Here is a 25815-nt window from a genome sequence, read left to right as displayed (position 1 = left end):
CTTGTCGTGAAGAAGAAAGGAAGTTAGTCAAACTGTATTTACATGTTTTTAACAGCTGTTCAGATTTTTGTATTCATTATGGTGTTGATGAAGCAATGGCAAATACAAGAGTACAAAGACAAACAAGCCGGTTCCAGACTCTTCCTCTGCTTTTTGTGAGCACCACCAAGTCGTAGTTTTTGCAACTGCAGCTTCTCTGGGCATGTTGCTTTTTCCACAGTCTGTAAAAAACTGTTGCATTGACGTCATGTATTGTTTTTGATTTGTGATGTTTTTGTTTTATTTTTAGATCTAGAAACGGATGATAACACCTCATTTTACATCCTGAATGTTGGCCAACCTCCTTTACTGGTGAACCAATCACACGGTCTCCAGCGGCATGGAGGCCCGCCCCCAGCCCAACTCATTGCCACCTCCCCCTCCCTGCAGGCCCACCAAAAGACCTATGAGCAAGGCTATGAGCATCAGGACTCTAAATACACGCCCACAGGGATGGGTGGAGGAGGGAACGGCCCACCAAAGGCCTTTGAATGTCCCAGCATCCAGATCACCTCCATTTCCCCAAGCTGCCAGCAGGAGATGGAGGCCAGCGACGATGAGATGAGAGCAAAGGGTCCGGATGGAGACTACCACGACAGACCTCTGTCTCGAGACCACCTATACCTGCCTCTAGATCACTCGTATCGAGATTCGTCCCTGAGCCCGAGTCCATGTAGCAGCCTTTCCTCACGAAGCTGGTTCTCAGACGCATCGTCCTGCGAATCCATCTCACATGTGTACGATGATGTGGATTCGGAACTAAATGAAGCAGCGGCGCGTTTTACCCTGGGCTCACCGCTCACTTCGCCTGGCTGCTCTCCACAGGCTGGACCACAGGAGGAAGTATGGCAACAGCAGCAGCAGCAGCAGCATCATCATCATCATCACCAGGCCTTCACTCACTCCCTTTCTCACTCACACGGCCATTCTCTCTCGCCCCGCCAGTCGCCCTGTCACTCGCCCCGTACCAGCGTCACAGATGAGAACTGGCTGAGCCCACGTTCACCTTCACGGCCCTCTTCGCGCCCGACATCGCCCTGTGGGAAGAGACGCCACTCCAGTGCTGATATATGCTGCCTGGGCTCTTTATCACCCCATCACTCCCCGACTGCCACTCCCGGCCCCTCGCCCAGGGGCAGCGTGACCGAAGACACCTGGATAGGAAGCCCATCCATGGGTATGTCTCCTTTCCAGTGTTGTCCCTCTGAGGCTGACATCCCCTCCAAGACCAGGAAGACCTCCCAGGACTGTACAGCAGCAATCCAGACAGGGAAGGGCGATATGAGCATGGATGATTCTGGGAATGTATCTCCTTTGCTTGACTCACCTGGTGAGGATGCCATGCATGGATTAAAGAAGGATGGATCTGGAGAGCAGTTTCTTTCTGTCCCATCTCACTTCACATGGAACAAACCCAAACCAGGACACACACCTATTTTCAGGTAAACCCCCTCCTCTGCTTTGAAGAGATGCAAGTAAGAGTAACCATTATAGAGTTCAGTGCTTCTTTCTTACAGGTGTTCATGTGTGTAGACATTAGCTCTTTTCTCAAAACTTAGAGAGCTGTATGCTACATTGTCAGTGGCCTTCTAGGGCAGCATCTAAACTGACAAAGAACATCATGTGACTGATTTGGCAGCAACTTTATTTTAATGGTCACTCACATGCAGCACACAAATAGTGCTCCTTACACGCATAGGAGACTCAAATTTCAGTTAGATATGGACGATACCAATAATTATTTTTATTTTATCTTATGTCTAATAAGCAATAAATAGCAGATATTAAAATCCTATTATATTTTGTCTAAATAAATAAAACAAAATAAAATAATCTGTCATTTTAAATGTTAAGCAAAAGTCATTTAAGGCATCACAACTTTATAAAATACAATAAGTATGGATAATCATAATGAGATTTGATTAACAGTGTTTTTAAATATTAAAGGAATACTCCACCGTCTTTTCATATTAAACTATGTTATTCCCTTAACTAAGACGAGTTGATACATACCTCTCTCGTCTCAGTGCGTGCACTCAATCGCTCTGGCGCGCGGCGAAACTTTGTTCACTCAGTTCATTCAATACGGGCCAAGCAGAGAAGCTACTAAACACCTCCACGTTTTCCCTATTTAAACACAGTTACTCGCGTAGTGTAACTCGACCTAGGACGGTGACACAAAACAAAACGTTGCGCTTTTCTAAGAGTGTAAAATGGATAACTATATTGTATGGCGGAATACCATAGCAAGTGCTTATGAGCACTTCGACTTGGCAGAGTAATATCTTCACTCGTGAAAAATCCTCTCACCGGCCCCCGCTCCCTCTGGTGAAGATATTACTCCGCCAAGACGAAGTGCTTACAAGCACTTGCTATGGTATTCCGCCATACAATATAGTTATCCATTTTACACGCTTAGAAAAGCGCAACGTTTTGTTTTGTGTCACCGTCCTAAGTCGAGTTACACTACGCGAGTAACTGTGTTTAAATAGGGAAAACGTGGAGGTGTTTAGTAGCTTCTCTGCTTGGCCCATATTGAATGAACTGAGTGAACAAAGTTTCGGCGCCCGCCAGAGCGATTGAGTGCACGCACTGAGACGAGAGAGGTATGTATCAACTCGTCTTAGTTAAGGGAATAACATAGTTTAATATGAAAAGACGGTGGAGTATTCCTTTAACTAAGTGAGTGTTTGATGATGGCAAAGGAAATCTAAATGTAAAAATATGGGGGATTTCGATACTGATAAATTTATATGAACTAAAAGAAAAATTAATAACGATTAATTTTTCTTTTATGAAAATGCTAAAGTCAGATATTTTAAATACTGTCTTTATGTTGTTTCCACAACAACATAGTGTGTTTTGTACTTATGATTCAACATTTTTGTATTTATGATTCCTGACTTTAGCATTTACTTCAGGGAGTGAAAATATGGATGTTAAACAGCAAATATTAATCTCAGAAACCAACTTGTTATTTTTCCTTCAGCCCTAATTAAAGTATTTTTAATATCAGCTGATAACTGGTATTGTACCTTTTATATTGTGCATCCTTACTCCAACAGAGTTTAGCTTGTTGCTAAGATAAAAATGCAATATTATAAGCACAAAAATCTTAAATATTAAGATTTTAATTTAAATTTTAAATAGAGCTACAGTTGTTTTTAGGACAAAAGAACATTAAGACATTCTTCAGTATATCATCTTTTATGTTCCACAGTAGAAAGTCAGAATGACATGAGGATGAGTAAATGATCTCTTTAAACGTGGAGAACATATGTGATGCTGCTTTCTAATTTGGCCAAAAACAATCTTAGAAGGCAGCATGATTATCCCTTTATTTCAGAAGCATGTCAGTGATGCCTTCCAATAATTTCTAGGTAGGTAGCGCACCACATTTAGAACAGAGCTAACCCTCTGGTGTTGTTCATTTGGGAGTCACGCTTGTGGTGTTCACGTTCGAAAGTGGCCGAACTGCTGAAATATAACTTTTTTTTTATTTTCAGTAAAATCAATATAATATAGGTTTGTTCAATAATATTTTCCTTTTTTTATTTTATATTTTAAGAGAATTTTGTTAATAATTAATATGTATGCAACAATTATGGACAGTTTTTTCCCATTGTAAATAATACAAAATTATTTAAAAATATATTTATTTTTTTCATGTTGAAATAGAGACAAGACCTTTAAAATCCAATTTTTGAAGGCAGATTAGTGTCATTTGGTGGTAGTAAAAAAAGAAAAAAATCCTATAGATTCCTATATAGCCTAGCTATGTATAAAGGTGCTTGTACATTCTATAGTTGTTTTAGACTTACTTTTATTAGGTTGAGGATTTTGCTATATATTTAGACATTTCTCAAATACTACTTTTTGTCAAGGTTTAGATATTTTTTGTTTGAAATGTTGATTTGAAGTGTCAGTTTTTCCATTAATTTTTTCACAGTTAAACCAGAACACAGAGAAAGAGATTTTGTTTCATATAACATCAAAATTCAATAAAAATTTAACCAATCAAAAAGGAAGTCTTTATCAGAGATTGTGTACGTGTGTGTAAGGGAGTGTGTGTGTTTTGTACTCTTGATGTTTTCGAGTGTAACCCCTTAATTGCTGTCTATTTTTTAGTTTTTTTTTTTACTGCATTGTGGCTAAATTATTGATTTTATTTCACACATTTGCAAAAACTTGCTTTGTGTTACAGTCACACCAGTTCATTTGGGGTTGGGGTGGGTGGAGTGAGTCTATTTTGCACTCTTGATATTTTAGAGTGTCACCCCTTCACTTCACTCCCCTGTACTTTTTTTTTGGCATTCGTGGCTGATTTGTAGATTGTACCCCTTTACCCCTTTTTTTTTCATAATTTTCTGTTTCCCATTAATAACACAAGTATGACTATTTTTTACAACCATTTAGCTTTTTCGAATCAAGTGTACTTTTTTTTTCTTTCCCAGTCCCATAGCGACTGCCACAAAAGTCACCGAGCTTCGTACCATTCCGTTGAAGTAGCTATTTTTAAAAATCCGAAATGTTTATATATATATATATATAAAAAATTAAAGAGCTACACCAGAGGGCTAAGATACATTTGAAGTAGCATGAGGTAGTTGAGTGAGCCAATGAACACCAAGAGTTATAATTGTGTCTGCTATCCATATCAGAGCATCAGATAATGGTTGTGTGTATGTGTGTGTGCTAGTCAGATGTAGACGCCTATGTGTGTGCCCTGGCCTCTGTCACCATAAATCAGTAAAGAGAGCGTGTGGCTGTGGATCACAAATGTGTCTCTACCCACAGTCATTCTGTTATCGACCGCACCAACACAACACACTTTTTAACTCAGTCAGGCCCCTTCATTAATAATCCACAATGTATAGTAAACACACTTGGTTCCACGTACAGCAAAACAGTCACATATGAAAAAGCACACAGTCACACAACCTCTTTCTCACAAACATGTCAAGAAACGTTCAGCAAAGCAACATGTAGGAGCAGTGTTGACTAACATCTTTATGGCGGTACCTTTATACAAAAGAGACATGATACTTGATCCCTGTTATATGAGCTCAGAGCTCTGCTGTCTGCCATTGGACCTGTGTGTGTGTGTGTGTGTGTGTGTGTGTGTGTGTGTGTGTGTGTGTGTGTGTGTGTGTGTGTGTGTGTGTGTGTGTGTGTGTGTGTGTGTGTGTGTGTGTGTGTGTGTGTGTGTGTGTGTGTGTGTGTGTGTGTGTGTGTGTGTGTGTGTGTGTGTGTGTGTGTGTGCTGACTGCTCTATCAGTCAGCAGCAATAGAAAGATCTAGAAGCTTGACTGGTTTAACAGATGGGAGTGCTATGGCAGAGTTGATGAAGTTGGCACAGCATTGAGCTTTAGTCTATTGTGGGTCTAGTTTAGGACAGCCAGCTAAACATAACTTACTTTCAGATGAAGACACACACCTGCCCACTCTTTGGACTGGCCAATGTATAAATGGACAATGGGTCTCATTCACTAATAATTGCATAGATTATTTGTATTTATTCGCACAGGAACTTCTCACAAAAAATTCCCACCTAATTCACAACACTTGCGTACGCACATGGATTTGTTCTTAACCTCGTTCGAATGTTAATTTGGAGTATTCTAAAAGAGTGACTACGTGCCCGAGGTTTGTAATTTACATAAAACACACCCACACCATGGTTATATAAGGGCTTTACGCACATCCTTTCCACAAGACACGCTCTCGCCTGATAGCACTTGCAGCAAGCTCCTCGAGCAATGCCAAGTGTGCCATCCTCAAAACAAGTTCAAACACAAGAAACACCTTAAATACAGACCCAGATATGTTATATTTTTTATATAATTTCTTCTTAACGCGTTTATAACGCCACCCAGGTTATGAGGATTGAAAAAATTAGTATTGGAAACGTTTAAGATATTTGCGTATCGATAACATATGTATCGAAATATTTATATTTTTGACAACACTCAATTTAATGGATCCATGCTGAATAAAAGTATTAATTTTATCCCCCAAAAAAGGGGGAAAAATAACTTATTGACCCCAACATTTTGAACGGTAGTGGTGCAGAAAAGTGTAAAGCAGGGGTGGGCAAACTTTTTTTCATGGAGTGCCATTTTTATGTATTAAACATATTTTAAATATTCATAATGAAATAGTGCAGAACCTATTTGGGCCTATTTACATCTGGTCATTCATGGCTTTTAACTGATCGGATAGCTATCCGTTTTGTTAAAACGGTTCCATTTACACTTGGCTGCATAAATGTGTCTCTGCATCTAATTTTCAAGTCCTGCACTATATGCAAATTTAACATCTTTTCACGATTGGATAGCTATCCGATCAGAGAAAACGCATGAAGTGACCAGGTGTGCATGAATGGAGTTTTCACATCCATCACAGTCATTTTGATGTTTGTGGAATGTTTAATAGGACTCAGTATACTTGTTTTGGATATCTCTGAAATGTATAGCATTGACTTTGTACAGCGGAACAAGCTGTAAGCTGTCAGTCAGTAACTTGTGTACGCGTGATGCGCAGTGGTCATGCTAATGGTTTGTTAGAGACCTAGAGCTGCGTGCTTTCATTGACTTGCACAGTGTAATTCTCACACTTTAACAGTATTTATAACTCCTACCTTAATAAAACAAGCTGTGTTACTATGAGGAGTGATTACCTCAAAATGTAGATCTGTATGCAAGTACGAGGTATTTTATCTGAATGACATATGAACCTCTCTCGTTTTTGCTCACATGCCAGCGATTACCCTACGTGCCAGTGTTGGCACATGTGCCATAGGTTACCAACCCCTGGTGTAAAGACAATAAGACATGCTTGAATAGTGTCTTTGATTTAAACTTCAAATTTACTAACTCCAATTTTTGCAATTGACGAATCTTCATGAATCAAAACTTCATAAATCATTCTGTTTGTTTCTTCAGTGTTAATCGATTCAAAATTCTGTTTCAGTGATTCGTCAACACTCATCAATGCTAATGAAAGTATCTATGTGGCATTTATATGTATTATATATTAAAATATGTTGTTTAATATGTAATATTTAAATGTGTAAGTTAATATTCCTGTTTATTGTCATATGTGTATACTGAGGATAAAGATTCATTATTTTTCCTGGTTTATTTTTGTGTACCGCAGTTGTGCATGTATAAGGCAAGTGTACATTTTCACCAAGTAAAGCTGTTTGGTTTCCTCAGGCCACTAGGCCACTATCGTTAGGTCACTACCGTCACACACTGCCTTCTCAAATTTCCCCTGACGATCCATCTCACGTTACCATGACAGCAGGGCATGTACATGTCATATTACAGGAGAGGGGTGATCTGGAAAGTAAGAGGATGTGTTAGAGAGCTAGACTAAGACAAATATCTGTGAAAACAAAATCAGTTAAAACATTTTTTGTTGATTTAGAAAATACATAGTTTTGCATATCCTTAAATGGATAGTTCACCCAAAAATAAAAATTTGGTCATCATTCTTTCACCTTCATTTTGATCCAACCCTATATTACTTTTTTCTTCTGTGGAACATTACAGAAGATATTTTTAGAAATGTCTTATTTATGTCAATGAACTATTGGTTTGGTTTCCAAAATATTCTTCTGTGTTTTGAACGACAGAAAAAAAAAAGACATTACTACTGTATGTTACTGAGTGTTAGCATATAACCTGCCCTTACAAAAGGTAATCATGGTCTTTGATCACAAGTCTTATTCCTAATTTTAAAACCATATTTTAACATCCAATTCACAGCTCAAAAGATCAAACACTCTTTTTTGTTTTTGTTTTTCTTTGAGAACTTTCTAATTTGTCCTGTATCTCAGTGGACAGGCATATGGTGAAAGACATTGTGGCACACGCACACCACAGCTGAACGATTTTATTGTAAAATATATCAGATGCAAGCTGTGCCAAGCCAGTTTTTCTGTTCCCGAATCACATAGCCTAGTCTTCCATAGCACTTTTTCATGGGGAGTGGGAACCGTTTCTGGCACCAGCACCAACCCTGGAAAAATAAGATTTGTTGAATTTCTGTGGTTGTGACAAGCAAAAGAACATGAAATCGATGCATCCTAAAATGTTGCATAGCTGCTCAATGATTAATCTTGTTTTGTAAGTCTTAATTTTTTACAATATCTATGACCCATCACTATGCATTGTGTAACTGCTCTGTTTATGTTGCTCTTGGTCTGTGTACAGGGCATCATCCCTGCCTCCCCTGGACTGGCCTTTGCCAAATCAGTATGGGCAGTATGAACTAAAGATTGAGGTTCACCCCAAAGCTCATCACAGAGCTCATTATGAGACCGAAGGCAGCCGAGGTGCTGTCAAAGCCGCGTCTGGGGGACACCCTATCGTCAAGGTGAGTCTCCACAACAGGACTTTTACTGATGATGTCATTTTCCCTGGCTATATTTCCTGGTTGAATACATTTGTTTGTTGATTACCACCAGTGGTTAAATTTGGTTTTGGATTTTCATACAAAGCCTTATAGCCTTGATTTTTTTAGAACTCATTACGCTGCCCACAAAAGTGGGAACAGAGCATGATGCCATCCGTTCCCTCACAGGAAGCAGAACTTGAGAAGCGAGACCACACAGAAAGTGTCTTCTATGTGGCCTAGTAACCTCATTACTGGTCATAAAATTCCTTTTACTGGGTAACAGCTAGTGCGGGACTGTGTTGGTTTCAGTTAGATCTAAGCAAGCAGTATAGCAGTCTGATTAGAGACTTTATTTAATACTGACTGCATTTGTGCTACTTGTACTAGCTGCTCACCGGTGGGAGTGTACTTCAGTAGAGGTGATGGCATCATTTATGTAAAATGAAGCCAAATTAGTAACCTGCTGTATCATGTGGTACTCCTGAACGGATAGGTAAACTTACCTGGCACTCTCTTGAGGCTTAGCTCAGAGAGAGAGAAGAGAGAGAGAGAGAGAGAGAGAGAGAGAGAGATTGTTGGTAAATATTTTATGGTCTTGGAGGCACTGGCCTCTTTTGTGGTAGCCTTAATGAAGCACATACAACTCAGGAACCAAGATCATTGAATGTGTGAGGGAAAAAAGTCCTTTCCCCTGAATCATAAACTCTGGCATTGAATGGTCCATTAAACAACCACAATAACAGACCTGCATTTCTGCCACGTCACACCTCTGTCTTGGGGGCCATTAATTGGCCGTCATTCCTTGTTTATGACCTTCGTTATGTTACCTGCATGATCATCTTTCATTATCAGACATCTCCCCTCTTTTATACTACAGGGCTGCCTTTACAATGCCCTTTGTTCCAATTCCTCTTGGTTAGTTTGAGCTGTTTCTTTGTACTTTTTCTGGACTATGCCTCGTGAAATTTGTAGATGTCAAATGCAAAAACAAAGCACAAAATTTTAGGGGATTTCCTATCTCTCTGGTGTTGTTTGTTGTCAGTTTGTGTGTATGGGTTGTTGATATGGCAGTTTTTTTGTGTCCAAAGTTTTATCCTGAAGATAGTATTGAATAATAAATTAGTAAAATATAAATAAAACTACTTTGAAGTAGTTATAATTATTTGAAGTCATAATTATATTGTTAATGTGGTAATTGAGTATACTACTTGAAACCTGAAGTTCAAACTGAGCATCAGAATAGGGACGAAAGGTGAGTCACTTTGAGCATGGCATGGCTAGTGCAAGATGGGCTGGTCTGAGTATTGTAGAAACTGCTGATCTACTTGGATTTTCACGCACAACCATCTCTAGGGTTTACAGAAAATGGTCTGAAAAAGAGAAAGTAGGCTATCCAGTGAGCTGCATTTCTGTAGGCGATACTGCCAGTGGTCAGAGGAGAACGGCCAGACTGGTTCACGCTGATAGAAATGCAGCAGTTTCTCAAATAACCACTCGTTAAAACCAAGGTCTGCAGAATAGTGTCTCTGAACGCACAACACGTCGAACCTTGAAGCAGATGGGCTACAGCTGCAGAAGATCACACCAGGTGCTACTCCTGTTAGCTAAGAAAAGGAAACTAAGACTATAATTCACAGAGACTCACCAAAATTGGGCAATAGAAGATTGGAAAAACATTGCCTGGTCTGATGAGTCTCTATTTCTGCTGCGACCTTCAGATTGTAGGGTCAGAATTTGGAGTAAACAACATGAAAGTAAACAACATCCATCATGTCTTGTATCAACGGTTCAGGCTGGTGGTGGTAGTGTAATGGTGTGGATGGTATTTTCTTGGCACACTTTGGGCTCCTTTGTACCAATTGAGCTTTAATTTAAACGTTACAACCTACCTGAGTATTGTTGCTGACCATGTCCATCCCTTTATGACCACAGTGACCATACCCATCTTCTGATACCTACTTCCAACAGGATAACGCACCATATCAAATAAGCTCAAACCATCTTAAACTGGCTTAGTGAACATGACAATCAGTTCACTATACAAATAAGGTTTTTAGAAACTCAAAAGGCCATGCATAATGTACAGGGTTTAACAGTTTAATTCATTTAATTTCAGAGAAATTAGTAATAGATAGTTTCACTATATTGTTAAGTTTGTATAAACAAAAATTTGGACTTCGATTTCAGTAGACTAATGACAATTAGTATGCAGATGTTTCCTTCAGAAAATATATGTTCCTTCTGCATTTGTAGAGAAGAAATGTGCTTTCATGATTGAGCCAGTAAAAATTTAACAAATTATGTTAAAGGGGTGATGAACTGAGAAATCAAATCAAAATCAAAACAGATTTTTGTCTTGTTTGTTGAGATTTATTTCCCACTTCCAGCCTTTCATGCTTAAACATCAACCACCTGTATGCACATGAGAATCAGTGTTGTGCGAGCGAGCGTGCCTTACTTACTATTTCAGGGTATTAATGACTAACTATTTAACATCATAGCCCCACTTCCCCTCACACTATGACTGAGGATGCATAATTACCTCACATTACTGAAGTCTGTTCAGTGGTAGACACACACTGATCCACCCACAGGGAAAAACTGCTAGAAAACCTGGCTAAATATCTGTTTGTTTGTTTGTTTTTTTTCAGGATATTTGATCATATTTTTACAGAAGGTGAATTAAATGAATAGGGAAACTACGTTCGTAGACAGATGCAAGCCTTAACATGTATAAAGCTATTATGGGTAATAATATTCTGAACAGATATACTTGAACAGAAGAAGGTTAACATGTTTAAGTGATTGGCATCTATACAGATATGCATTTACAAACTCTCCGAGAACTACTGCAAACAATCCGTATAGGAAGATCAGCTGACCAGCCTATGTATCTGCAGTAATTTTGATAAATCTTAGCAATCAAGTAATAAAAATGGTGGGTTTAGATTATTTAATAATTTCAGGTGATTAATATTAGTTAATGTATTAAAGGTTTAGCGGAGGATTTTCCCGAATTTTAGAAAAGAACCGCCCTCTCCACTTTTTGAAAAAATGCACATGCGCAACACTCTACCTGCTCCCGAGAGGGAACGCCTATTAAACGTGTGCACGAGAGAGCATGCACGAGCTAATCATAGCTTACATTAACTTTTACTAGCAGTGATTTTAAATGGATTTCTCCAAATAGCATGCCAAACTCTACCTGTCAAGAAACTTCGCGACTTGAGACATCAGTGGGAAGCCCAACCTGTGTTTTGAGCGCACGCCATCGTGTGAATCGTGCGCACGAGCACATACGACGGCCTTATGTAAACATATCACCAGAATGATTGACACTTAGGAGGACCAATAGTCTTGATGATCCACCCGGAAAAAGAAAATCCTCCGCTATACCTTTAAGTATTAATTAACAATAGTTTTACAGCATTTATTAATCTAAATTAATTTTCTTTTCTACATATAGTAATACGTTTTTGTATAACTTATGTGTTATTAAAAGTTGTTAATTATAAATGAGCAATTGTACATGTATAAATGAACATTTACCTTGAATTATAAAAACTGCTTTAAAAAATGTTTAGTTAATGGTACCTAATGCATTAACTAATGTTAACAAATTTAACCTTACTGCAAAGTGTTAACATCGTATTTTCACACTTGTCTTTGGTTTGTGTTTATTTTGACTCTTTTACATGCTGTTTGATTGTGGTTTTGAAACCCCTTGGTTCTGTTTGGGAAAATCTGCACATGGAAAATCTCCCATACCTTCAGACCTTTCAGCGAACAGCTGTTTGCGATAATGTTTCCCATGATGCTTTCTGGGGCATGCGCTGCTGGAGTCTTAGGCTGCTACTGTGGAGTATCTGTTGTTGTGACGTCAGCAGGTGACACCGCAGACTCCATCTGTCCCGTGAGTGAGCTTCTCTGCGGCGACTGAATCTTAGAGACGGTGAACAGACTCACTGAGCCATATTGCCGTCAGCAGCACTTGCGCTGCCAATTAGTCAGGACAGTTAGGACAGACCCATACACCTGTATGCCAGGTGTAAACTAACACAGACGCTGTCTGTTTGTTTTTATGTGTGCATCTGGGCGTTTGACAGAGAAGGCAAAGAAATAGTTAGAAAATAGTTATTACAGAAATAAATCAAAACAATAATGAAATCTGAGATGAAATAGTATGTGAATGGAACGATGTTGAAATTAACTTGAAATGTGATCTAATGACTACTTACACTTGCTGTGTTTACCGAGCATTTGTTGACTAATGAACCAAAAAGAAGGTGGCTATTACTAATAGGCGAACAAACAGCCTCTAGTATAGCCACTAATAAGAGCTACATAAAATATACTTGTTCTTCTAATGTTGTAGTTATTAATGCTGTTCCATATGCCTTTAATGCAGAAACCATGCAAAAATAAAATGGAATTGGAACATCGAATTATACTAGACAAAAACAAAATAAAATAAAAAAGAACGTGGTGTTGTTACCTGAAAAGAACAGAGTCAGTGTTGTAATTGTTCACAAAAATTGTTTTTTGTTTATAAAAGCTGAAATAAAATATAAATGTTAGATGAAGAACTTAGAATTTAGAAATGTTGCCTTTGCAAATATAACTGAAAAAGAAATTAAAGCGAAATAGAAAAAACAAAAACGAAAAAATTGACAAAAGCACAACAAAATTACAAAAAAAACATGAAAAAAGAAAGCTAAATATATCTGAAAATAAAAGCTAAATAAATACTATAATAGTATAGAAATAAATACTAAAATGTGTAAGTGAATGTTAATGAGTGTTCAGCTAGGGCTGCAACTAACGATTATTTTAATCTGCACAGAAAATTGACTATTTGAAAGTATTGTTGTTAAATAGTGCAGATATCGATCTGAGCAAACCTTGTAAAAACAGCTTAATAAAAGTTTAAATCATCTGAACACAGTAATTATATTACACTAATAGGTTATTCCAATAACAATCCCTTTACTGCTATTATAAAAATGATTACTTGTGTTGCATGTAGAATTTTAAATCTATACTTAATTTTTTTTACAACAAATATTTTAGGCAGAATTATTGCACTCCTGTTCTACTGCGCTCCGTCGCTTACGCACATACGCGCACTGACGCTTGGTTATTGAGAAGTCTACAGTTTAACGGAGACTCGCTTATTGTCAGAATATGCAAAATGGAAATACTCGCAGGACTTAGACTTAATTTACAGATAAGGATATAACAGTAAAATGTAAGTTATGTACTGAGGAAAAATTTTCTCAAAAGCATTAAACAGCACATGCGTTTCTCAAAGTACGACAGGGCAAGACGTGGCAAACGCTTATGGGTTTTTTTGAAGCGCATCATCAACTGTAACTGCCGATTTTCAACCCCCTTTACAGGATTGTTACAATGTCGGTACGGTAGAATATGAAATGAACCATGTATACTCATTCTCTGAGTTCTCTGGACTGAGAAATTCATGTTTATTTGTCAGCAAAAGTCCTGCATCCTAGTCCTGCTGCATAGACAGCCCAGTTTTACTGAAAGCCTATTTTGCCACTGGTAAGGCACCCCTAATATAAAGCATTCTCATGTTTCAGATAACTTGGGTCAGGCACCTTTCCCTGCAGCAGCTCGCTCTGTGTCCTCCGCTATTTTACATATGCGTTTTGTCCAAAGAAATGTGTTATTCACTACTATAAAGCTACAGTAAGTGACTGGTGGATGGTTTTCGTGCACAGCGTGCAGACGTGACTAATCGATAACCGGATTCATTGTCGATTATTTTTTATTAGCGATTGTAATAGATTTTATCGATTCAGTCCTTCTGTAGCTGCTCTCGGTCTCATGTAAACATGTACTACGACCCCAGTTATGTGGGTGGTAGACCGTACACAGGTCACAAGGTTAAGAGAAGGTCCTGAAATTAGCTTTACAGGGGCAAGAGCAGTCTAATGTTACAACCAGAAACACATACTTTACCACTCCAATTATTGTGTGAGAAATCAGAGACATGATTTCTGGTGAAATCGAGAAACATGTGTGAGTGTTTCTATCAGTTGTGTGTAAGTCAAGCTGCCATAACAGAAGGCTGCGGATTGCAGTGTACAGTAGCCAGACAAACACCAGCAAAACAAAGTGACAGTGTTTACTGCTAGTGTTTGCACTGGGCTAATTCACATTCAGAGATCTACAAGGAATGCTGTGTAATGCACTACAAACCTTGCTCGCGTCTCGCTGGGTTCGCTGTTAACCAAAATCAGCACACATGTTGGTGGAGACATAGAAGTTCTGAGCCCATCTGGATTAGACTTTCTTAAATGTAAGTATGAGTGAGTGAAAGATTACAATTGAACTGGTTAAACACACAGACGCTCACAAAGGGCAGCAGAGTTTACATATGCCGTAGGATCTGTTCATGTGTTTTATTCTCAGAGAAAGTCACTTGCACCTTTCACCCAGAGCTTTTATGTGGATAAAAAAGGCTAAGTGGAATCAACACAGATGGTGGAAATCAGCTTTATGAAAAATAAATTACCTTGTGTTTTTAAAAGGATGATGGTAAAGGAATATTCTAACTCTACTGAGAGCATCTGTTGCAGGCTGTCAATTACCACAAAGAAGATGTCTAATGGCAGTTGTGCTGGAGAGGTTAAAAGCAGAAATGCAAAGCCAATGTTTTTGTTGAGCACTTGTCTAAATGTTGCTTTTGAGTTGGGAGTACCATTCTGAACATGCCCATTGTAGAAAATTACCTGCTTCATGCCTGACAGGCAGAGGTGGCTCTAACTTTGCCCTTACAAGCCTGTAGGGATGATCAGTCTGTCAGGCACTAAGCAGGGAACTTTTCACCGTTCTGGTTATGGGTTACCAATGTAATTCCTGTTGGTGAAATTTTGCTTGTGCGAAAATCATGGAAACCGGGTTTATCAGGGCCCTAAATTGTTTATGAATTTCATTTACCATGTTTTTTTTTAAATAACTTATTTGTGAATCTTTTTTTTTTTTTTTTTTTTTGGAGGGGAAAAAAAAGTAAATCAAACATAAAATTTTAATTATGCATTTGGCAGACACTTTTATCCAAAGTGACTAAGATATTGCATTCAGGGTATACATTTCATTTGTTCATGCATTATCTGGGAATCAAACCCATGCAAAAACCATACTCTTCTGTTTGAGCTACAGGAACACTTTTTAGTTAATGAAAAAATAAATATTTCTAGCAATTTCGGCAGGGCAAGTAAAAGTCAGTAATAGTAAAGTTGCTAAAAGTAAAAAAAAAAAAAAAATCCTTTGTGAAAATTGTACACAAATGTATTCCACTGCTTTACAATCACTGTATAGACATCCATTATAAGTGGTTTAGATTTACATTTATTACTTTGTTTTTACAAACTTAAAATCATATCTCTGGTACAACAATTTAATCCTGAATAGTCTGTCAATTACTCTTTTCCAAGATATTAGCTTTAGTATCAGATAACAAAACAGATAACAGAAAAACAAAATGGCTGACCTTGGTGACACTCAGATCTCAAGGTGGGGGATTTTCTGTGCTGACCAGAGACATTTGTGGTGTTGTTTTTTTCCTGGGGAGCAACCCTGTTGTCTGTATACCCTCATGAGTGCAGTGCTTTTGTTGTACAGTAGCCTGAGGCTGTATCTGATGTGAACTGAAGAGTGAAGCATAGGACACAGCACAGTGCGAACGGAGGGAGTGAGAGAGGTACACACCATGGTAAATGCTGTACTCACTCTATACAAATGTTTATATCTTGATGTGTTTGTGTGGGAGTCCTAGTGTAGCCTTTTACACATACTGTGTGTGTGTGTGTGTGTGTGTGTGTGTGTGTGTGTGTGTGTGTGTGTGTGTGTGTGTGTGTGTGTGTGTGTGTGTGTGTGTGTGTGTGTGTGTGGGAGAGGGAGAGAGTATGTGTATTGACCTTATTTAAACAACAGGTTACCCAGGGTCTGAGTGCTCTCTGCGTGTATACCTCTATTTATCCTACTCTCTCTCTCTCTCTCTCTCTCTCTCTCTCTCTCTCTCTCTCTCTCTCTCTCTCTCTCTCTCTCTCTCTCTCTCTCTCTCTCTCTCTCTCTCTCTCTCTCTCTCTCTCTCTCTCTCTCTCTCTCTCACACACACACACACACACACACACACACACACACACACACACACACACACACACACACACACACACACACACACACACACACACACACACACACACACACACACACAGAGGCATATGTTGTGTAAACACTGCATCGGTGAACAGACTCTTACTGTGTCCAGTAAGCACAGAGAGTATGTCAGTGCTAATCCACGTTTTGGGGCAAGAGGTCACAGTGTGTGTGTTTGTGAGTGAGAGTGTTTTTGTGTGACCTTGAGTCTCCTCCCCACCCCCTTAGGCTCGGGTTTACACACACACACACACACACACACACACACACACACTCAATCATACTCGTGCATGCACACACACGCACCGGCTGGCCTTCACCATAGCAACCACAGAGCAACACAGGGAAACAACTTGCCAGCAGCGGGTAGGAAGGAGAAAGATAGATAGAGAGATGGAGAATGGGAGGAGTGGAGATAGAGATTGAAGAGAAATAGGGGAATGAGACATAAAACTTTAAGGGAAGTTCAAAGTGTAAAGGGTGTATGAAGGGAGTTAAGGCATGATGAAACATTCAGCCAACAGCTAAAAGTACAACAGCGCAAAACGTGCTACACCAAAACATGCGCTGCACGTGCTTTCGTGGTACGCTAGACTGTGTCTTCCTGCTGTTTTTAAGACCACCTGATTCTGTGTTTCAGCCTGGGAATGCAATGAGAAACAGTCAGAATGAGACATCTTTATTTAGTCCTCAATATGAAAGGCAACCCAGGGGGGGCTATTTTTGCCCCCGCTAGCTTTATTTCAGCAATGGGACATGTGACTTTTCTTAATGTCAGCAGTTTAATATAACCAGTGTCAGGGAAGGGAGGTTATAGCAGTGCAGGGACAGTCGTCTTGTGAAATCTCACACTAACACACACTGTGGATTTCTTCAGGCCTGAGGATGAATGAGAGGATGTTTTCTGTAGCTGCTTGTGTTTGGAGAGATGGCACATCAACTCAATACTCCAGGTTTTTAAGCTTGTTTTCTGTTGTCCCTTCCTGTTTTTTTTTTTGTTTTTTTTTCTCTCTCTCTCTAAGCTTTTCTTCAGGATTAAAAGAAGAAAAAAAAAGTGGGAATAGAGCATGAATGTAGCCACTTCACAAAGTGGTGTCGTACAAAACGCAAATGACTTCCCGTTCCTTGTAGTGTGAATCACAGTTGATCCACAAACTCTTAACACATGTACACTACCTTCAGAAAGTAGAAAACAATTGGGTTTCCACAAAAACATTTAGCAGCACAACTGTTTTCAACATGGATAATAAGAAATGTTTCTTGAGCAGCAAATCAGCATATTAGAACGATTTCTGAAGGATCATGTGACACTGAAGATTAGAGTAATGATGCTGAAAATTCAGCTTTGACATTACAGGAATAAATTACAAAAAACTATTAAAAATTATAAATGATTTCAAAATATGTTCAAACAGAAAACAGTTAAATTGTAATAATAATTTGCAATAATACTGTTTTAATTGTATTTTTTATTGATTAAATGTACCCTGGTGAGCATAAGAGACTTTTTTCAAAAACATTTAAAAAAATGTTATCAACCTCAAACTTTTAAACAATAGTGTATAAACACAATTAAACACACTGCAGGCAAATACAAAAGGAGATCAGCTGTAATTATTTTTGACTTAATGGAGGGAATGAGGGTGGTTGGCAATATCTTCTGAATGGAAATTACAGAACAAGAGAGAGAAAGAGTGCTGGGGTCGTGCTGAAGTCAGCAACAGAGGCTGAGCCGCAGGCCTTCAGAAACTCCTTGAGGATGTGGCGCCTTGTAGCTGCTCTAAATGTCTTGAAACTGAAGCAGCGCTCTGAAACTTTGCTGAGGCTGCAACATGTTCATGGAATTTCCAAAAGTCATAAATGTTCATGGACTGATATATCATAGTGTAAAGTGATTTTACATTATAATGCATCATACTGACCATTAGGGGTTTGGGATACTTCTTTTTATAGCATTCCAGATCAAAATTAATGAATTTGGTAAACTTAAAATAAACATGAAACCAAAACTGACACTGTTTACTTTAATAATACATGTTCTCAGTCCTATTGTGCATGATTCATCAGTGCACTTTATTTCTAACAGAAATGTTTGTCTTTACAATTTTTAATCAAAATGAAATCACTAGCTCCATTATGCTATGGAACATCCACTCTTCAGGATCAGTCAGTTCCTATTTGAGTATTGAATATTGAATATTTTGTTTTACTCAATCAGAAATAAATCATAATTTGGAAGTAAAATAAGTTGTGAATGTGGTTTCATGTTGATTTAAATCATATCATACCATCGTTAAATAGAAAATTCACTTTTTGATGTCTAGAGTCTGCAAAAGGTTTAGTTAATTGAGATGATGCACTATTTAAATCTATCTTGCACACTGTGCAAGACTAGAGAGCGGGTACAGTATATTTAAAATATATTCAAATAGAAAACCATTATTTTAAATTGTATATTGTTTCACAATATTACTGTTATTGTATTTTTGGTCAAATAAATGCAGCCTTTGTGAGCATGAGATGCTTCTTTCATTACATTAAACATTTTTACCGACCATCATATATTTTTGATTGGAGTGTTAGTTCATTAAACCTGGAAGCCAGTTTCAAGCACATTCGCACAAACAACACAGGCTTGTTTTGTTTTTCTTTGCATACACACAATGAAAATTAATTGTCCAGTTGGGTTTGGAGCTGGTACCGCGGGTGGTTCACTCTCACCACTGAAATAAATCTTACAAGCATGTGGTGTTGGCGGGGTCATGGTTCATTTCAGTTGAGCTCTTCACCTTTTTCAGGTCTTGGAGCATAAACATGGCCTCTGCTCCTGAATCTCCCATTGCCTGCAGGTCTCTGTCTGCCGGGGATTGTTCACCTCACAGAGTTCACTGCACTCACAGAAACAACATTGCTTGATGGAAAAGCATTTAAGAGAAGGACGAGGCAAAAGTTTCATGAAGAAAAGTGACCAATAATGTTTCATTCAACATTTTTTTTAGAAATTGTCTACTTTTACTACCATTTTTTTCTATAGTTCTGCCATGCCATCTAATTTTTTAAAATCTAGTATTGTTAATTAACCCTTTCATGCATGAATTATGATAACCTGAGTCAGGATTTTTTTTTTCCTATGTGTTTTTATTGCTCCTAGGGCATGAAAAACAAGATTTGAATTTATTTTTTGTTTTTGTTTTTGCACATTTTTCAAAGAGATTTTCAGATGTCCACTTGAGTGGACAGCATGCGTTTATGGTTTAAACTGAAAAGATACTGTATTAAACATAATACAATAATCAAAAATATAAAGTATGTGTATTTAACAAACTAATCAATAAAATTATATCAAATCATGTGAAAACTATAAAATATATATACAAAAAATATGGCAATTGAACTTCATGCAAGTTGCACTTCACGTATCTTTGATATCAGAACATGAGGATGTGATTCCATCAGAATTTTCTACAGCCTGTCAACTGTGGAAACCACTCAGATGCTCCCTCAAGTGTACCAGAGTATGTCAATTTACTCTTATTAGCTGATAATTCTGACCTTGCTGCGCACACACAGAAACATTCAACGCTGCCCTGCAACTTTTAGTAATAAAATTGATTTGATACTGAGTCGCTACATTATATTTCTCAGCAACGAGGGGGTTACATCGCTATTTTGAAGTAAGGTCATCCTTAAAAATATTCTTGTTTGCTGTAACCCAACAGACCCTGTCAATTTAGGACCGACCCAATTATTTTTTTATTTTTCCTTTTAGTCCGACTGACTTGCCGGTTGTAAACTTGCATTAAGACCGACCGAATTTTTTTTTACTCTTCAAACAACTAATACAAATGCAATAAAATAATATTTATTATATTTTAGTAAGTATGAATATAAATTGCCTAGGCCTACATACAAACGCAGGCTACGTTCTTTCTTTTAAATAAAAACCTGTCGCGTCATCTATGATTATTAGGGCGGCTGTAACGATATGCGATATGAAACCGAAATCGCGACACTCCAGATCCATGAACCTGTGTCGCGGTGTGAGAAGGCAGAATTCGAACTCCCAGAGTTATCCTTCCCGTCCAGATCCAATGCTACCACATCTTTAAATTACTATTGGGCAGTTCCAGCGTTATGGACGTGACATTTGCAGTCAAAACTTGAAATATAAATTCTCAGAAAATGCATTTAATACCAATAGCCTATATTGAAACGTCTGTTTATCTATCCATACTCCCTTAATAAAGGAGTCCAGACATTAGAAAAATATTAGTCTACACATGCGTTTTATATTTAATATGAGGGAAATACACATGCGTGTACACAAAAAATCTTTAACTTTTAGGTGGCAAAATATTTTTTAGTAATTCTTTGAATTACACTGCGCAAACCAAAAGTAATACTACCCACCGGATGAAGAAGGGTTGGCTCTCCACAGAACATAAAATATTCATTTTATTTTATTTTTCGTGTTCGCATTTATGAGGAAAAAACAATGTTACGGGCGTGACAGTTCTCCGTTATGGACGTGAGCACTCTGAAAGCGGCACTAAAAGACTGCTTTAAAACTTTCACAGAGACCTCAAACAGGCATTTAAAACACCAAATATTAAGGATTGGCATATCAAGCAAAATAATATTCGATGATTGTTCGAAAATCGTACCTCTCCCCCCACATACTCACCGGTAAGACGGCGTTCGCTCAAATCCTGCTCCGACATTAAATTTCTCTGTACTGTAGGCTAATAGGCCTATGTGTTGTAGCCTAGTCATTAAAGAAAACAATTTAGTTTCTTATTTATGTTTAAATAAAATGTATTTTTTTTAATTTCATCTATGTTGATTATATGAAAAGTGAAAAGCATGAGTAAGATCATAAGATGCGCAATATATCGGGAGACAAATGGAGTGGACAGACATGATTTTGACTATTTCATTAAGTTTGTTTTGTAGAAATCCTTTCTTTAACGTGAATTTCGTTTTGTATTAATTGTATCTTAATTTTAATCAATGTGTCATCAACCAATTGCCTGGATTTAATAAATAAGAAGTAAGGCAGTATAATCAGGTCATGGAGGCGCAGCCGACACTGACACAGAAAACACTTGTTTATTAATAAACAATTGAAATGTCTCCTTGCTATATTTGACATATTCATAATCATGACTTTTGCAGGTTCTTTGTGACAGCTTTTAGGTGCGTTATTGGCAGTGCCACCCTTACATGTTTCATGAACGTGTCACCACCGCTCAATAGTTAATTGTTCTTTGGTGTTCCGTTTATACAGGTTTTCAAATGTTATTTAATAAAAAAATATATCTCAAAATCTGCGACACCGCTTTAACTTGACACGAAGTTAGACATAGGCCATGGAATGGGAAAATAGCACAAGGTCTAGAGACTGTTTTTTAAAAGTTCAACTACTTTTAACTTGAGCGCCACGTTTTTAGAATGCCGTGCCATGATGAGATGCAAGATGGAAAAATGCATTCTTTGTGAAAAGCCCCTAATGTTGTTGCTGTGTTCATCTTCTTACACAGAAAATTGTTTTGTTCACTCACTGTAATAGTTTATTAGATAATAAACAAATAAACGGGTAAGATTTCAAAACCGTTGCATATTTATATGATGGGCCCTATCTTACACCCGGCGCAATGCAGCACCAAGCGTGATGCAAGTGTTTTTTGCTAGTTTCAGTCCGACGCAGTTATCATTTTCACGTCCTGCGCCACGTTGTTTAAATAGCAAATGCATTTGAGCCCATTTGTGGTCTGAAAACGAGGTGTGTTCTGGCACATTGTTGGCATGTTGCTATTCTGAGGCAACAGAAATAGACTGCGCCATTGACTTTAGACCAGGTTTCAGTTGGTCAATGGCGCAGTCTATTTCTGTTGCCTGGTCAATGGCGCAGTCTATTTCTGTTGCCTCAAAATAGCAACGCGCAATATTTTTTTTTGTTATTTAAAGAGCACGTTAGTAATGTGCGCCTATCGGTGGGTCCACAACGCGAACTTTTAGACCATGCGCCTGGCGCGCCGACCATTTTTCCTGTCATTAAACTAGCAAAAGTAGATTCGGAAACGTCCTAAGTGAACTTGCGCCCTGCGCTTCAGAAGACCATCGCTTAGATCGTTAACAACCAGCTGAATGTACTTTATACGTAATAAATGCTAAAGGGTTATTTTTTATTGTTATTTCAATGTAACTATTAATTTTAACATATAGAAACGTATTGTAAAAAGTTACCATAAATATTTTGAAACAAAGCATACCCTTTTGGTTTTATAATTTTCCTAGTTACGGATGTCTCCAAGTGTAATAAAACCAAGCTGTCCTGGGAACTACATTAACCAAATGCCACTACAATCCAAGTCTTCGTTGTTCCCTGATTCTCTTTTCCCAATGTCTATTTATTTTTCCTCTATCCACAAATGTCTGGCTCTGTTCTCAAGACCCGTCAGTTTAAATGTGAAGCATGTTTTTCTCATTATTGTGTTGCTGTGGTTGGCTTGGTCCTTCCGTTACCTGTGATGGGTCATCTCTCTCTCTCTCAATCTCTCTCTCTCTTTCTCTCTCTTTCTTCCTTCCTTTTTTCTCTCATTCCCAGTTTCTCTCTCTCTGTTTGCCAAGCATAACATTTCAACAGTAGAGAGATTGTTAGGAGCCTGTGTGCTCAACCTAAGTAACACCCACCCACACATGCATGTCAGTGGAAAAGCTCCCTTCTGTTTGTGAACTCCTCACCTGTCTGGGAAGCTTATTGGCAGGTCATACGTGTGTACAAACTGCTGGATGTGGCATTGCGCTGCCTCACTGGAGGTTTGTGTTGGACACCCTGGTATGCAGCACCAGGAGGAAAAACGCTTCTGTAAAAGCTTTTTGTTCTGTAACTTCAACGACCTCAGAATGATGTGTTACTTCTAATTAATCACATTTTAATGGGTTTTTCACTTCCCTATTTCCATAAGTCTTGTTTATACTATTTTAGCAGCAAAAGTAGAATGTCTTTCATGGTTTTGTTTTTCTTTTCTCACCTTTTCTACCCACTCAATTTTTTTTCCTTCAATTTGATTTTGGTGTTTTTTGTGGTTTGTGGCTCAAAAACATGTTTTTATGTTCATGTCTGGATTTTAATTAGTAGTTGCAGTGTGTTTTAGATTCGTCTTGGAAAAAGTGGGCTAACGTCTGATGTTAATGTGCATGGATGAGGATTTGGGAAGTAATTGCACATACACGGTCCTTCGGATGGAAATGCTTTTGGGGGAAATGATTGTGATACAAATGGAGAATATTTTCCAGTTTGACCTGGTTGAATGTCCAGTGCTTTTAGATGAATAAAGCCTGTCAAAAATATAAGAGTTCGGCTATAAAGGGCTCCAGGAATGATGTAATTTTGCAGGCCAACCCGGAAGTTACCATCGCCCTGATTCCCTCGACAAAAAGCCCATAGGATTTTTCCATTGTCTTTTTGGATTATTATAGAAAATATACTGACCAACAAAAGTTGATAAAAAATCACGATTGGGTTCATTTCATAATTTCTTCACTTTTTTAACAGCTCGTTGGCTTCAGTGAGAAGCCAGTGAACCTGCAGATGTTCATTGGGACAGCGGATGACCGTTATTTGAGGCCGCATGCATTCTACCAGGTTCACCGTATCACAGGAAAAACTGTTGCCACAGCAAGCCAGGAAATTGTCATCACCAGCACAAAGGTTCTCGAGATTCCTCTCCTTCCTGAAAACAATATGTCTGCCAGGTACCTGCCAGTAGTTCTTCACTTCAACATCAACCTTGATTTCTCTCTTAATCTCTCACACACACACATACACATGCACATTTGCTTTTCTATCGTGTTGGGGACTTTCCATTTGACTTCTTTTGCTTTTATTCTGGCCTAATAATATTGTTTTACCCCTAACCTACCTATCGCTAAACCTAAATCTCACAAAAACATTTTTGCATTTTTATATTTTCATTATTTAGTACAGAATGATAAAGTTATTGACCATTGACTGCACCCCACAATGTAGGTGATTTTAGGTTTTATTATCCTTTGAAATTTGATATTAACAATGTAGTGAAATGCACACAAACTCTAGAAGCCATATTCGCGATGACCTATGGTTTTCATACTGAAATAATATGTACTACAACTTTCTGCTTCTGACACTATTGGATTTGGTTTAAAACATAATTTGGCCGGTTTAGTCTTAAACCATTAGAAAACCTTCTCATGTCCTCACAAGTTAGTTTTCTATATAAGTGAAGACATTTTCAAATAGTTGTCCTTCACAAATAGAGTAAAACCTATACACACATATCAACACTCTCGTATACTACAGTTCAAAAGTTTGCGGTCAGTAAGATTTTCTCTTAGTCTCTTAAGCTCATCAAGAATATATATATATATTTAATCAGAAATACAGTAAAAACAGTAATATTGTAAAATATTATTACAATTAATTTCTTTCTTTTTAATAAAAAAATGTATATGACAAAGCTGAATTTTCAGCAACTATTACTCCAGACCTAAGTGTCATATGATCTTTCAGAAATCATTATAATATGCTGATTTGGTGCATAAGAAACTTTTAATATTATTATCAGTTGAAAACAGTTGTGATGCTTAATATTTTGTGTAAACCATGATCATTTATTTTCAGGATTCTTTGATGAATAGAAACTTCAAAAGCATGTATAACGTGATTTATGATTGAAAACACCAATAATCTCTTCCATTGTTTAATGAGTACAGCTTGAACTTTTATTTCTATGCCATCTTTTTATGTACAATTGAATTGGGTATGCAAATATACCCATTTGTTTGTTATCAGTCATTTATTAACTACATGAAAAGAGTATAAATGCAGAAAGTGACTTGGATTGATTAGAAGTCAAGCAACTTTGTTTGATACTATACATGGATACTCCTTCTTGACGTGCTACTTTTGCTGTGTTTTTCAGTATTGACTGTGCTGGAATCTTGAAGTTGAGGAACTCTGACATCGAGCTGAGAAAAGGAGAGACTGATATTGGACGAAAAAACACTCGGGTCCGCGTGGTGTTCCGGGTTCACATCCCACAACCTAATGGAAAAGTGGTCTCACTGCAGGCTGCTTCAATTCCAGTGGAGTGCTGTACGTTTTCTACACGAACATATATTTAAGAAAATATTTGTAAATTTACT

The 25815-nt window shown here is 37.9% G+C and overlaps 1 protein-coding gene across 2 annotated transcripts in view; it reads left to right on the top strand.

Moving 5' to 3' along the window:
- The window catches only part of nfatc3a (nuclear factor of activated T cells 3a), an 81323-nt gene that overhangs the window by 26326 nt on the left and 29182 nt on the right, over window positions 1-25815 (top strand). For both annotated transcript variants that reach the window (XM_079867865.1, XM_079867866.1), the window contains exons 2-5: window positions 290-1481; window positions 8259-8421; window positions 24185-24384; window positions 25593-25765. In XM_079867865.1, the coding sequence (XP_079723991.1) occupies window positions 290-1481; window positions 8259-8421; window positions 24185-24384; window positions 25593-25765 (1728 nt within the window). The remainder of the gene's footprint in view (window positions 1-289; window positions 1482-8258; window positions 8422-24184; window positions 24385-25592; window positions 25766-25815) is intronic.

This window comes from Squalius cephalus, assembly GCF_949319135.1.
Source record: "Squalius cephalus genome assembly, chromosome: 3".
NCBI classification, from domain to species: domain Eukaryota; kingdom Metazoa; phylum Chordata; class Actinopteri; order Cypriniformes; family Leuciscidae; genus Squalius; species Squalius cephalus.
Note: the sequence above shows the minus strand (reverse complement) of the source record. Positions and strands in the feature narration are given on the sequence as shown.